This window comes from Onychomys torridus, chromosome 1, assembly GCF_903995425.1.
Source record: "Onychomys torridus chromosome 1, mOncTor1.1, whole genome shotgun sequence".
Lineage (NCBI taxonomy): Eukaryota > Metazoa > Chordata > Mammalia > Rodentia > Cricetidae > Onychomys > Onychomys torridus.
In genome coordinates, this window is record NC_050443.1 from 27780315 (window position 1) to 27795486 (window position 15172).

Here is a 15172-nt window from a genome sequence, read left to right on the forward strand (position 1 = left end):
ATGTTATTACAACATAATAAATAAAGGGTATGCAACACCCAACATTGCCATAAGAAAGCTGTTATAGCCCTATCATAAGCAAAGCTGACTTCACAAAAGGATCATGAAGACCATCCATAATGATGAACTATAAACTGCAAAGCACAAAGTAGAATTAATGAGATTAATTGCTGAGTACCTAGATAAGAATCCCTATTCTCAAGACTGGATACTGTATTGGCTAGTTTTTGCTCTTATGTTGTTTTGGTTTTAAGATACAGTCACATGTAGCATAGCCTGGGTTCAAACTCACTATGTGGCTGAGGCTAGCCTTGAACTCTTGATTTGCCTGACTCTGCCACTAAATACTGGGTAACAGGCATGTCACCATACCCCATCATTCTGTTGATATAACAAAATACCTGAATCTAGGTACTTTAAAAGCAACCAGGGAGTTGTTTAGCTCACTGTTGAAGACTGCAAATCCAAGAACAGCTGTTCATTTGATTGTGAGGGATGCCACCCCCCAACTGAGTCACACATGATGGCATCACAGCTGACAGCACATAGTATGTTTAAGAGGAAGAAATGTGGTGAGACAGGAAGCCAGACGGCAGGTAGAGAGGTCAGCCTTAATATCTTGCTCTTAAAAGAACTTATTTCTCAAGACTAGCACTCATCCCCCAGGGGTGAAGCCATCAATAACCTGAGGACTTGCTGAGAAGCCCCATTGCCCAGCTCTTAGGAGGCAGAGGCAGGCAGAGCTCTGTGAGTTCCAGGCCAGCCTGGACTACAGTTTTAGGACAGCCAGGGTTAGAGAGTGCGAGCCAGATGGCAAGATGGCTTGAGTGGGTAAGAGCCATCTGCTGCCAAGCTGGATGGCCTGAGCTGATTCCCAGGAGCCGCATGGCGAAGGAGGGGCTGACTTCCTCCGGCAAGTTGTCTTCTCACTGCACTTGGGCGCACTGGCACATGTGTGCTGCTGTGTACACGCACACACACACACACACACACACACACACACACACACACACACACACACACGCACACACACACACACGCACACACGCACACGCACACGCGCACACACACACACGCACACGCGCACACACACACGCGCACACACACACACGCACACGCACACACGCACACACACGCACACACACACACACACACACACACACACACACACACACACACACGCACTGCCATTCCTCAATATTGCCCCAGTGGGAACTCAATTTTACATGAATTATTAGGAGACCCAGTAAAACTATAACAGACACAAACCACAGGACACTGGTCACCCTAGGAAACATGGATAATGGCAGTTTTTTGTGGGGAGAAGGGAGAGGTAGATGCAGTAATGGAGAAGTTGTCCAACTGGCAATTAAATGCACTATGTGATTAGGGCAGGGGGTATAGCTCTGTATTGGAGCTCTTACCTAATATGCATGAGGCCCTGAGTTCCATCACCAGCCAGCACCATGGAAGAAAACCCAATGCAGGTGGCAGGGGTGTGGTGTGTATGTCTGGTGTATGTGCTAGAAGCCAGGAGATGTAAATTTGAGTACCACATATCATCTGTTTATAGGAATTGCCATTGGGAAAGAATGTGCTCACTATGAAGCGTGAGAAGGCAACTCTGGTCTGAGACCTACAATGGGAAGCAAAGCCAAGCACACACTTTGCACACCCTGGTACTGACTCTGTACTGAAGCAGGGCCCCTTGAAGCTATTGTGCACCAATCACATCACAGCTCATTAACCTCTCCTGCTTCCCCCACTTGAATACCCAGATAATCACCGTGCACTCTCTCAGCTCACATCCTGCTTTCATCCCAGTTGTTCATTCTGGCAGCAAAAATCTACAGAGCAGCTGTCCTGTGCCAGTTGCTACACTTGGCCGCGATGACACAAGCAGTGACCAAAAACACCCCTTCCTCACAATATTTGCATTTTAGTCGAGGAGGTAGACACACACCTATGATTCGACATAGGAGAGATAAGTGCTATGGGGGAGGGGCAAGCTAAGTAGGGGTGCAAGGTGAGGTCCATGATAGTATTGTAAACTCTATCTCTTAGGGCTTTGAGCGGAGTGTAATGAATTGTGAAAGCTCCGTGTAAAGAAGGGATGCTTGGAACAGCGTGGAGTTGTGTAACTAGAAGCTAAATCATCTATGTCCTTATAGGACGTGTGGTTGACGGTTAGTGTAACATGTAATCTGTGGGGAGTATTGAGGAGAGGAGGGATGGTATCTGACTTGATTTGCCTAAGAGTCCACCATCTCTTGCTACTTGAACATGACGCCCCGGCTGCTGTGCTAAGAAAAACCTAGTAGGGTAAGAGAAGCAGAGAATTCTTAGGAGGCTACTGCCAATAGTTCTGGCCAGAGTAATTGAGGCTTCTTGTAGAGAGCTGTATGAATGGAGATGATCCAGACTCAGCAGACAAGACTTACAGTTAGAACAGATGTGGGGGCGAAGGAGAAGTCAATCCAGGCTTAGGGTTTTCGTAGCTAACGGTCCCGGTTCCTAGTTACCTCAGAGAACAAGCTAGAGGGACGAATTTGGAGTAAAACCGACAGCTTTGGACAGTCTTAAGATGCTAATTTGGCACCCAAACGGAGAGACGATCGTTGTTAAGAAACTGGAGTTGACATAAATAATCAAAGCTGCAGAGACACACTTGGGACTTGCTGGTGTCCAGTGGCATCTTGAAAGCTAGGAGCCCGATCAAGGCGTCTGGAAAGCGTTAGACCCAGCAGGAAGGGAAAACGAGTTTTGGGGACAGTCCCAGCGCCTCCAGGAGCAGCAGCCTTGGAGGTGTGAACTCGGTAGGCGACGAGGGCTGCTCTGGCATGACAGTGAGAGCTCGGTGACCCGCGGATGACCGGCAGCTGGCCGTGGGCTAGGAAGCCACCAATTACAGACACTGGGCTCGTACAGCCCGCCTAGAAATGGCGGAGGCCGCAGCCGGCGTCGCCGGGCGGAATGAGAGCTCGCCACACGGCGTCTAGGTGCCGTGACAACAAACTTTCGCCTCTCCGAAACTGCCTCGGAAGGGAAAGCCAGTGAGCAGCCAGATCAACGGGACTTGGAGCCGCCGCGGAAAAGGCAGCGGTCTGTGGCTCGCAGAGTCTCGCGAGAGAGTACGCGGCCTCGCCCTCCCAGCATGCTCCGCGCCGCCGCCGCTGCCGCCGCTGCCGCCGCCGCCGCCGCCGCGCCGCGGTTTGAGGGCGGGAGGCTGGGGGAGGGTAGCGGAGCCGGCGCAGCCGCCATGTTGGTTCTGAGGAGGCTGCTGTGAGGTGCCGACTGAGCGAGCGGGCGGGCAGGCGTGTGGAGCGGCGAGCGCAGCGCGGGATCTGCCTGAGTGAGTGCGAGTGACGGCGGCGACGCCATGAGCGGGGGCACTCCTTACATCGGCAGCAAGATCAGCCTCATCTCCAAGGCGGAGATCCGCTACGAGGGCATCCTCTACACCATCGACACCGAGAACTCCACCGTAGCCCTCGCCAAAGGTACGGCGGGCGGGCCTCGGGGACGGGGAGCGCGGGCCGGCGCCCGCGGCCTTCGCGCTCTTCTCCCTCGGCGAGCCTCGGGGGAGGCCGCTCCCGGGCCCCCGAGCGACGAGGGCCCTGGCGCGGCCTCTCCCGGTTCCCCGGGCTGCTTCCTTCCATCCGGGGCGCTCCGGGCACGAGTGCGCGGCGCCCGGGGCGGGGCGGCGCCCGGGACGGGGCGGCCCTGAAGTCCCGGGAACCAGCCGGAGAACACACCCAGGTTCGTGGCTTCCAAGACCGACATTCGGTCTTCAGTCTTCTGAGCCGCCGAACAAAGCCGGAGGAGTCCAAGAATTTTTCCGCCTCCCTTGAGTTGAATGCGACGTGTTGATTCCCCGGCACCCATTTTAACCCCTTTCTCAGCGTTCTTCATCTCGTTGGGTTGCGATGGTGCTCCAGTGAAGTACCAAGTAATGTGCTCAAAACTTTGGGTTTGCGCCGCAGACGAGTGCTCGCGGAAGGCCATTGGTACGGTCGAGCCGATCGCATCCGGTTTGTCTCCTCCGTGATTGTTACCTGTTAAACGGGAATTCTTGTGCAACCATTTCTTTAGGGTGCACGTTAAAATGTTTGCTTGCAGTCCCCACGGGCCACTTTCTGGAACCTTGGTAGAAAGGAAAGTTCAAGTTTGATGATCCGGGACTCTTGTGACCAATTCAGATAGAGTATTATGGGGCGCTGACCGGCTGGCTCCGCTGTACGTGTTCCACTGGGAGAGGGAGTTGTGTTAGAGAAGGGGGACCACCCTACCCGATAGCCTTTAGCCTCCGGACGGTCTGGGTTGTGTTTCCATTCACACGTGCTGGGCCTTGGCCAAGAAAGCGGAAAGAAAATAAACTTGAACGTCTGATCTTAGAGGAAGCCCTACGACGATTTGTAATACTCGGGAGAAGTATTTTCCCACCATGAGAACCACGTCCACTAGGATAAGAGGTCTGGGGATAGGAAGGTTCTGAATCTCAGATCGTGTCAAAACATTAGCTCAATGGGAGAGTCGTTCCACAGTACCAAACAAGTTTTAATGACCCGTTTTTGAGATGTTTTGGTAGACCCTTTAAACAGTGTTTTGGGACAAATATACCTAGGTAAGAAAATTTTTTATGTTGTTGAAACATACCTGATAGAGATTAGGGGTTTGGCCTGATTGGCAAGAGCTCTGGCCTAGAAAGTGGAAGATCTGGATTCCCTCCTCAATACCACAAAAACAACGCTAAAAAGGTACACTATAGAGGAGTAGGGTGATTATTTTCCACAATTGCATTGTAGTGGTATTTGTGTAACTTTTGACAACTTACTTTTAAAGCATTCTTGAATCAGACACTTAACAAGTTAAAAAGTCCAATTTCTAAAAAGCAGTATGAAGCCTGGTGCTGTGACACTTGGCCTGTAGTCCCAGCTATTTCAAAGGCTTCATGAACTAAGGAACTTTGGGCCTGCTTAAGCAGTACAGGAAGGTCATCTTAAAAAGCAGGTATCTCAGTTGATAGAGTGCTTGCTTATCATGCATAAAACCCTGGTTTCAGCCTAGTGGTGGTGGTGGCGGCGGCGGCCCACGCCTTTAATCCCAGCACTTAGGAGGCAGAGGCAGGTGGATCTCTGTGAGGTCGAGGCCGAGGCCCGCCTGGGCTACAGAGTGAGTTCCAGGAAAGGCCCAAAGCTACACAGAGAAACTCTGTCTCGAAAAACCAAAAAAATGAAAAAGTGTAAAACCCTTGGTTCAGTCCCCAGTGAGAAAAGCTGGGGGTGGTGGGTGATGCCTGCTGGTAATTCCACTAGGGAGGTGGAGGCAGGAGTTCAGGCATTCAAGATTTGCCTGGTATACAGGAAACCCTCTCAGAAAAGACAACTGGAAAACCAAGGAATACCCCAGAGCTTCCTCTTTGCCTTGTGGTGTGCTGTCACATACTGCCTGTTAAAGAGCCTGCTTTCATCTTTTTAGACACTCAGTATACTTGAGGATGTGTGATTCTCTTTAGTAATTAGGACCTGATCAATGGTGTGAAGCTGGGCATGGTGGCACAGGTCTTTGTCCCAGCCTTAAGAGTTAGTGGCAGGTGGATTTGAGTTCCAGGCCTGCCTGGTCTATTTAGGGAATTTTAGGCCAATAGAACTACATAGTGAGACCCTGCCTCAAAAACAAATGAGAAAGGCTTGACCTTGATGCTGCTTTATCTGCTTTTTACAGGATGGAGATTTTGCTTCATAGGATCGTTTGTTGTTTTTTGTTTGTTTTGTTTTGTTTTTGTTTTTTTAAGCTGAGGATCGAACCCAGGGCCTTGCCCTTGCTAGACAAGCGCTCTACCACTGAGCTAAATCCCCAACCCATAGGATCGGTTTTAATGATTTTATTGAAGTGTGGGAAAAGCTTTCAAGTTCTTGGTGCTCTCACCAAGTGATCTAAAAACTAGTTGAGAACAGTATTTCTCATTAAGTTCGTTTTGTAGAGGTCTGGGGGTTTGTTTATCTGAGTCTCATGTAGTTTGGGCTGGCTTCAGACTGGACATATATAGTCAAGGGTGACTTTGAAGTATTGATCCTCCACTTCCAGCTTCCACTCTGAACACCTAGTCCTCTAGCCACCACCTAGGTGCTGGGATTGATTATAAGGGATAGTAACTTTTGTTTTGTTTTGTTTTCCAAGACAGGCTTTCTCTGTGTAGTTTTGGTGGCTGTTCTGGAACTTGCTCTGTAGACCAGGCTGGCCTCGAACTCATAGAGATCATCCGCCTGGCTCTGCCTCCCAGTCCTGAGATTAAAGGTGTGTGCCACCACCGCCCAGCGGGATAGTAACTTTTACTATTTTTATTTATGTGTGTGGTCTGTGTGGTTATAAGCATTTGTGAGTACAGATACTGACAGAAGCCACAGGTGTCAGATCCATTAACACCACCCTGAGCTGGAATTACAGGCAGTTGGGACCCACCTGTCAGGTGCTGGGAATCTAGGTCCTCTGGTGGAAGAGCAGTATGCACTCTTTTTAATGGGTGAGCCAATTGAGATTCCTTTTTCCTGTTTCCTCTGGGTTGGTCTGTTGGTCATTTGGTTTACCTGAGGAAATCTAGAACTCTATGTAACTCAGACTGGCCTTGAAGTGTAAGTGATTCTTTGGCCTCTCCTCACCAAGTATTGGTACTGCAGGTGTAAGCACCCATACCCAGCCCTTTGGGGCTTTTTTGACGTAGGGGGTCTCACTGTGTAGCCTACTCTGGCCTTAAACATAAAATTCTACTGCTTCCATCTCTAGGATTATAGACTTGAGCCATCACAGTCCATTTTTAATATTTTGAATGTATTAAATATTTCTAAATTGTAAACCTATCCTTTTATACTTTAACCTTAAGAAAAAAAAACTTTAATTGCCCAAATTTTTAATAAAAATGTGTCTCTTTAACAAAAAATTTTATTAGAATAAAATATTAGGCATTTTACCAGTTTGTAATAAATTCTTATTATTTAATTTATAACATTGTTATTTAATCCATATATTGATATGATTTTTCCTTAATGTCCAGTACTTAACACCTCTATTTTCAAAATGAGAAGTTGGGAGCCAGGGGGTAACTAAAACCTGTGAGGTGGCTGACAGCCTGAATTCAGTTCTTAGGACTCATCATGGAAGGAGAGAGCCAACACCAGCAGATTGTCCTCCAACCTCCACATGTACACACAACATAAATTTAATATGTTTAACATTTACTTTTATTTTATGAGTATGGATGTTTTGATTGCCTATGTGTCTGTGTACCACATGCATGCCTGGTGGGACTGGAATTACAAGTGGTAGTGAGTTCTGAAAGAACTACTATGCTCTTAACCCCTGGGCCATTCTCTAGCCCCCAAAATAATTTTTAAAAGTTATTAAGGAGCTGGAGAAGTGGCTCAGCTGGTATGAGCACAGCAGTTTAGAATTTTGTGTAGATAGACTGTTTTACTTTTGGCTTTTAACCTTCCCACAGGTTTGGATATTTGACAGTTAACGCTTAGTTTTTTTCCAGCTTGGGGCTATTCTGAACAATGCTTTTAGGAAAATTAGTGTATAAATGCACTGATGTGTTGAAATCTTTTGTGGGGACATACTTAGAATTTGAATTACAGGAGCGCAGGGAGTGTATGTCTTTACTAAGTAATGCACAGCAGTTTTTTCTAGTAGGTGCTTACTAGTTTTTATTTCAGTAGTGAGAATTCTAGTTGTTCATATGTATCACCAAAAACAGTACTGAATGCCATATATTTATAATTCTTGCCAATCTGGTGGGTAGGTAGTTCAGTGTGGTGTTAGTTTTTGTTATTAATTAGACATATGTATAGGAAGGTATGTGCACATGAATGCAGATGCCCACAGAAGGCAGAAGCTGGAGTTACAGATGGTTATAAGCTACCTCAAGTGAATGCTGAGAGTCAGACATGCTCTTAACCACTGAGCCATCTTCAGCCCTTGAATATGGTTTTAGTCCCTATTTCTCTGGCTACTAATGAGTTTTAAGTATCTAAGCCATTTGATGTTTATCTTTCCTTAAGTGCCTTTGAAATTTATCACTGGAGTTATTCTCTGGAGTTATGAGTTTCTAAATATAAATCCTTTGATGGATGTACATATTACTAATACCTTTTTTATGTAATGGTTTTGTATATAGTTCCTCATTTTAATTTAGACATGTTTATCGGGCATTTCTTTAGGGCTAGTTGGGTGGTGTTTTTCTTTTCTTATTTGTCCATGTTAATAATGACTTTTTCTTTCATCCAGTGCTGTGCTACTTCATCTTTTTTTTCTTCACATTTTGGGCTATAATGGACCTGATACTGATTTTGTGTATAGCATAAAATGTTTAGATCTCTAACTTCAGTAAAAGAGTCACTTGACTTTTATGGTCTGTATTTAGGTCTTTTACATGGCTATAGTGTGTGTGTGTGTGTGTGTGTGTGTGTGTGTGTGTGTGTGTGTGAGAAACTACATAATTCTTTTGAAATTTGGCTAGTTAACATTCGGTATGGTATAGAATTAGGGTGACCAAACTGGGCAGTGGTGGCACTCCCCTTTAATCCCAGCACTCGGGAGGCAGAGCCAGGTGGATCTCTGTGAGTTCGAAGCCAGCCTGGTCTACAGAGCAAGATCCAGACAGGCACCAAAACTATATAGAGAAATTCTGTCTCAGGGAAAAAAAATAATTAGGGTGACCTTATCTGTGGCTTTGCCTGGTAGAAAGTCATCATTTATGCCTGTTTTAGTGTTATTATTAAAAAGCATTCTCTTTAATGTTCCAGTTTGGGTAATCAGTTGTATATCCCACAATAATAAAGTGAAAGCCTGATGGGGAGGAACTGGTAATGGTTCATTTCTCTTGTGTTCTGCTAGAGAGTTCATAAATTAGCTCCCCTCTAGGGATGAAGCCCAGATAAGCTTGATGGCCTTTGATCCTAACAGCCTAGGTGAATGTCAGGAAGTCTTTTTTTTTTTTTTTTTTTTTTTTTTTTTAAATGTGGAGCTGAGGATCGAACCCAGGGCCTTGTGCTTGCTAGGCAAGCGCTCTACCACTGAGCTAAATCCCCAACCCATCAGGAAGTCTTAAAAGATGATCTGAAATGACGTTGGCAGCTGCCTTTAAGTGTGTTTGTAAATAATCTAGGTCATGGTGGTTTCAGCAGCTCCTGCAGTTTGTAGTCCAGTGTTACTTCTTTAAAATGAAAACATCTGGGGCTGGAGAGACGGTTTGGTGGTTAGAAGCACTGGCTGTTCTCCCAGAGAACCTGAGTCTTAGCACTCACATGGCAGTTAGAGCCATCTGGAACTCCAGTCTCTGGAGATATGACTCCCTCTTCTGGCTTCCAAGGGACTGCATATGTAGGGTACACATAACATACATACATGCAGGCAAACCATTCATACACATAAAACTTTTTAAAATTAATTTAAAACTCCTAAATGGGAGTATTGAGGAATTTGCTTGAGTGGGTATGTAAAAGGAAGTTTTATAACAAGTAGACATTATTAAGGAGGTAAACTTTTACGCTGTGACTTTTTTCACTTAGAAGAATCAAGCCAGGATGTTGAAGAAAAATAATAAAGCAAGTGACAGGCATAAATAATTTGTGGAATAATTCCAGTCTGTTTGTACTTCACTTGTGAATGAATACATTTAATAATCCCTGTGTGCTGAATGAGGGAGTTGTTGTTGTTGTTGTTGTTGTTTGAGACAAGGTTTCTCTGTGTAGTTTTGGTGCCTGTCCTGGAACTCACTCTGTAGACCAGGCTGGCTTTGAACTCACAGAGATCTGCCTGCCTCTGCCTCCTGAGTGCTGGGATTAAAGGCGTGGGCCACTGCTACCCAGCTGAGGGAAATTTTTATATAAATGAAGCAATTCTTGTATGTAGTTGGCTATCCCTGGGGAATCATTCAGGATGCCATTGCAGAAGGAAGAGATGGAAAAAGAATGGCAAGTCAGTATTTTTTAAATGAGTTGCCCTTAAACTTTCAAGGGATTTGGGTCATATACAAAGGTGGTAAACTGTTAACAGTCTTTCATCATCTGCTGGGTCTTGTCCACTGTCTTAGTTTACCCTTCTTGTTTGTTCATGGACCACATAGTCATAAACCACCATCCTAGTGGAGTGAGCAGGAGCATTGGAAGTGCCAATGAGGCACCTCATTGACCTGTTTTGAGATAGGGTCTTTCTATGGAGCCTGGCTGACCTGACACTTAACACTGGCCTCAGATTCACGAGCTCCCCTGCCTCACGGGTGCTGAAATTAACAGTGTGCACCATCATGCCTGGCCAGAAGTTGATGGTGGAAAACAACCCACAAAATTGCTGCCTGGACCAACAAAGATCTCATGAAATTTAAAGCCCTAATTTCTTTTGTTTGCCCTATTTAGTGAGGTTGCCTGAACTAAGGCTTAAAAACATCTTTGTTGTTGCTGCTGTATGTACAAGCCACAGAAATACAGACTTCTAAGAGTCTTAACTTGGTGTTTTGTTTTGTTTTTTGGAAGATGGGTGAGATGAGCCATGATTTTCTGTATTCTAATACTGAAAACAGTGTATGTCAGAAAGAAAAAATAATAAAGGAGGAAAATAAAATACCAGTAGAGAAACTATTGGCTCAGGGTAACAGCAAGAGCTGTATTTAACTCAGTGCTTCAGTATGAACAGCAGCAAGGACGGTAGCTGAACTTTCATTCTTCTCCAGGCATACTTTGCCCTTATTTTCTTTCATATAGTGTGTAGATAAAGTATGAGTTGGTGAGTTGATGGTAAAGTCTAGTTTTGTGTGTTTTTGGAAGAACATGTGACCCAACAGGTTGATTGGAGTACAAAGGGAGTACTTGACCATGGCCAAGTGTTTTTGCATCTGTTCCTTTTCCTGTGAGAATGTAATGCCTACCTATTTTATACCCTTCCTGATAAGTACATGAAGTGCTACATAAAAGTAATCAGCTTAGAGTCAGTGCTTAATGAAGTAGCAAAGCATTTTTAAGTGCTTAGTAGCTAAACCCCAACTTCTCTCATGCATTCAGCTCAGTTTCTTGATGTGACAGTCTTTTGATGCCCCTCATTCTCACTCATCATTTCCTGTTTAAATTCCATGATTCCATGAGCAGTCATTACAGAGTATTTATTGTACTCTCCTCACTCCACACCCTACATCTCTCTTGTACTGTTGTACATACGAGCTTGCAGAACTCACAGCCCTCATTATATAACCAAGTTCACTCTGAATTTACTTGGATTCACTGACCTCAGCAGTCTTAGCCACTTCCTAGGAGTCGTGCTGTATTTCCATCCTCTACTCTTCTCTGGGGGCTCTTGTGTTCCTTCTCTTTTCTTTAGACCTTCAACACTTTCTACCCCATTTTTACCTTCAGTCTGTTTACTTGCTTCCTTTTTGACTCAGCAAAGAGCAGCAGGCAAAGTGCAGTAGATAACAATTACGTGCTATAAATCTCAAAGGGCTAGAAGCAAGGATTTTGGAAGTTTGGCAATAAAGAAATAAAAGTAAGGGGATAGGTTTGTTAAACCTGACTTAAACACTACACAGTGCAGATCCATGTAACAAAATATCACATGGTACCCCATTGATTGGTACAATTTCTGTGTTCTTATGTATCAGCTTAAAAATAATAGAGCCAGAAAGGTGAGTTTATAAAAGGCACTTGCTGAAAAGCCTGATGTGATGGTTTGAGTCATTTACCTATAACCCGGAACCCACAGGGTGGAAGGAGAGAACCAGCTCCTGCAGATTGTCCTCTGACTTCATGCAGTGTGTGGCACATGCATATGCACACATAACAGCCAATATAGACAAACCACCTCCACCCTTCTACTTGGGCACTTTGATCAATTCTGCTCTCCTCGATGTTTTCTTTTCCAATTGCACTTCTGTTTTCGTTGGTTGTATCATTTGGGAGATTAAAATAAAATATCGGGAAGAAGGAATGCCCAACTAAAAGCAGCTTACAAAGTCAGTATTAAGCCAGGTGTGGTGACGCACAATCAAAAATGCACAAGATAAAAGACCAAACAGCAAGTAAATGAGTTTAAAGGACAAATTCTTAGTAGAATTGTACCTGTAAGCTAAGTAGATGGTGGATAAAGCCAAGAAGTAACCTGATCTGTACCCTGAGCCGTGGGTACAAGGAAATGAGAATGCCATGAAGTGGTTGAGGATGTAGACAGAGCTAAAAACTAGAGGGCTAACCCAGGGTTTATTCAGACAGTGTTCAGACCAGCAAGTCCTTCTTCCTTCCTTTGACTGGTTGCTTTCTTGTGCACTGAAGATGGTAAAACAGTAGGAAAACTGGTTGCAGAGACTAGGCACGCTTGAGAGTAGATGGACTAGGACTATAATGAAGACAGACACACTGGATGCTGAGATGACTGCGCTTAGTGTGTCCCTCTCCTAGGAAGCTGCATTTTGATAGTAGGAATTAGTGGGTGTGTTGTTTTTGTCCTGTGGTTTTTGTTTGTTTGTTTGTTTTGGTTTTTTTGAGGTAAAGGTTTCATTATTTAACCCTAGCTGGGAACTTGAAGATCAGGATGGCATTGAACCTGCCTCTCAGCTTGCTTCTTCCTGGATGCTGGGGCTTATAAGTATTTACCACCACACCCAACCACCCTAAATTGTATTAAGTGCAATTCAGCAACTGTAATTTTTCTCTTCTCTTTTTAGCAGCTTCATTGTAAATAGTTTACATGATGTAAAATTCACCCATTTTAAGTGTATGAGGCAATAAGAATCACACAGCCATCACCTCTTTCGTTAGAAGGGTTTATTGGCTTACAGTTCAGGGAAAGGTGAGATAGCAGATGTCTCCATGGTGGCAGGCATGTACAGCTGGGACTTCTCCCATCTTAGTAAAATAGGAAGCAGAACTGGAATATGGTTTTGCAACAATTCAATCATCCTAAAGTTTCTTTGTATCTGGTTAGTCTATCCACTCTGCTTTGTTTTTTTGTCTTGTATTTCCTTACAGAGCCCCCAAATCAAGCCCAGGACCTTGAACTCCACCACTGAGCTACAGTCCCAATTCCTTTTGAGACAGGGTTTCTCTGTGTAGCTTTTGGAGTCTGTTCTGGAACTTGCTCTGTAGACCAGGCTTGGCCTCGAACTCACAGAGATCCGACTGCCTCTGCCTCCCGAGTGCTGGGATTAAAGGCGTGAACTACCACCGCCTGGCTAATCTAGTGGATTCTTAACAATGGAGTTCATGAGAAGATATCACAGAATCCTTGGTCTCCTGAAGTTACATATAAATGGATCTTGTCATATTTACAACATTCAGGAAGACTTCATAGATGTTAGCAGTTTTCTAAGACACAGATGAGCAAAAAACCACCTCCTCTATGCCTAAGATAAAATATTAGCATATTATAAAGTATAATAAAACATACATATTAAGTGTGTTTGTTTTTCTTTCTTGCCTCTTTTCAGGCTTATATAGTTTGAAATTATAGTTACAGGTTTTTCTTACATTCCATAATTATGTTCTTAGAATCCCTTAAAACAGTTTATTAGTATTTATTTATTTTTGGTTTTTCGAGACAAGGTTTCTCTATGTAGCTTTGCGCCTTTCCAGGCTGGCCTCTAACTCACAGAGATCCTCCTGGCTCTGCCTTCCGAGTGCTGGGATTAAAGGCGTGCGCCACCACCGTCCGGCAGCAGTATTAATTTATAGGAGACATTTATCTCATGAGTCAACATGAATTTATTTAGCTGAAAATATTTCTTTTTTAAGGGGGGAGAGTTTTTTTTGTAGACTCTTATGTCTGCCTATGTCTTAACTATTCTACTTGTATGATAACTTGCCTTACTAGCTATTTTGTCTCCTTGTCCCCACCTCCTTCCCAGTGCGGGGAACAGGATTTAGGGCCTCACACAAGTTAGGCAAGCATCATACCACCAAGGCATCTTCTAGGACCGTCGTTCCCTCCCACCCCACCCAGTATACTTTTTAAACATTGTCCTGTAGTTTTTCTGGCTACTTTTTCACATAAGAAGTTTGGTCCTGTTCTGGTTTTTGTTTCTATGTAGAGCACATCTTATTAGCTGGGCATGGTAGTCCAACCTGTCACCCCATCACTGGAGAAGAAAAGGCTGGAGGATCATCACAAGCTGAAGTCTAGCCAGTGGCAGACACAGTCTCCAAAAAAACAATCCATATTATTGGTGGGCTTTCTGGCAACTTTCTATTTGAGCTGTTGTGGGACCTTTCTTTCAAGAATCTATCTTGTACTGCGTATCCATGTTGATCTAAGGAAGCTAGCCTTTCTTTAGCCCAGGAAAATGTTTCTTATTTGGTTGTTGATTTTTATTGTGGATCTGCTTTATAGATACTTAGTTTGAAATATTTCTCCTCTATGTAGTTCTGGCTGGCTGGCATAATCCAGTCCTTGAACTCAGAGAAATCTGTCTGTTTCTACTGAGTGTTGGGATTAAAGGTATGAGCATGGCTTTGTAAGTAAATTCTTAATTGAAGCTTATTTGGAGACAGTGCATTGAAGTTTTCTAAGAAGAGTTAGCCTTCCTGCCTTTGAATAAACAATGCGTACAATAAAATAGCACCTAAAATTTGCCCCGTCTCAGGAGTGTGGGAGCCAGAAGGGTCAAGGACACCATGAGAAAGCTCAGGCAATCAACTGACCTGGGCTCATAGGGGCTCACAGAGACTAGACCGACAGTTTTCTTATGGAACTCCTAACTGTGGGAACATGGCTGTCTCCGACTCCTTACTGGCTTTTGGGACCTACTTCTCATACAATGTTGCCTTGCGCAGCCTTAATACATGGGGAAGTGCTTGGTCTTACTACTTGATATGCCATGTTTTGTTGGTACTTATGGGAGACCTGCCCTTTCCTGGGTGGTTGAAGGAGGAGATGGGGGGGTAGAAGGGGAGGAGTTGGGAATGAGGCTGTGGCCAGGATGTAAAATAAATAGATAGATTTTAAAAAAAAAAAAAAACTTGCCCCTTCTCCTTAAATATTTCATGTTAGTCAAACCTTTGTGTTTAGATTTAGAGGTCTCCGTCTGTGATCAGCTTGCCCCTTAGCTTTGGACCCTGATGGTATAAATGCCCCAGCACCTGTGACCGAAGAAGCAGGGGACAAGATAGGTCTTCACAGGGCATGTTCTTAGGGA

General features: G+C 44.5%; 1 protein-coding gene across 4 annotated transcripts in view; it reads left to right on the forward strand.

Moving 5' to 3' along the window:
• Window positions 1–3171: 3171 nt before the first annotated feature.
• Lsm14a (LSM14A mRNA processing body assembly factor) overlaps window positions 3172–15172 on the forward strand; it is a 43144-nt gene continuing 31143 nt past the window's right edge. For all 4 annotated transcript variants that reach the window (XM_036193400.1, XM_036193408.1, XM_036193416.1 and 1 more), the window contains exon 1: window positions 3172–3500. In XM_036193400.1, the coding sequence (XP_036049293.1) occupies window positions 3380–3500 (121 nt within the window). In that variant the 5' untranslated portion in view covers window positions 3172–3379. The remainder of the gene's footprint in view (window positions 3501–15172) is intronic.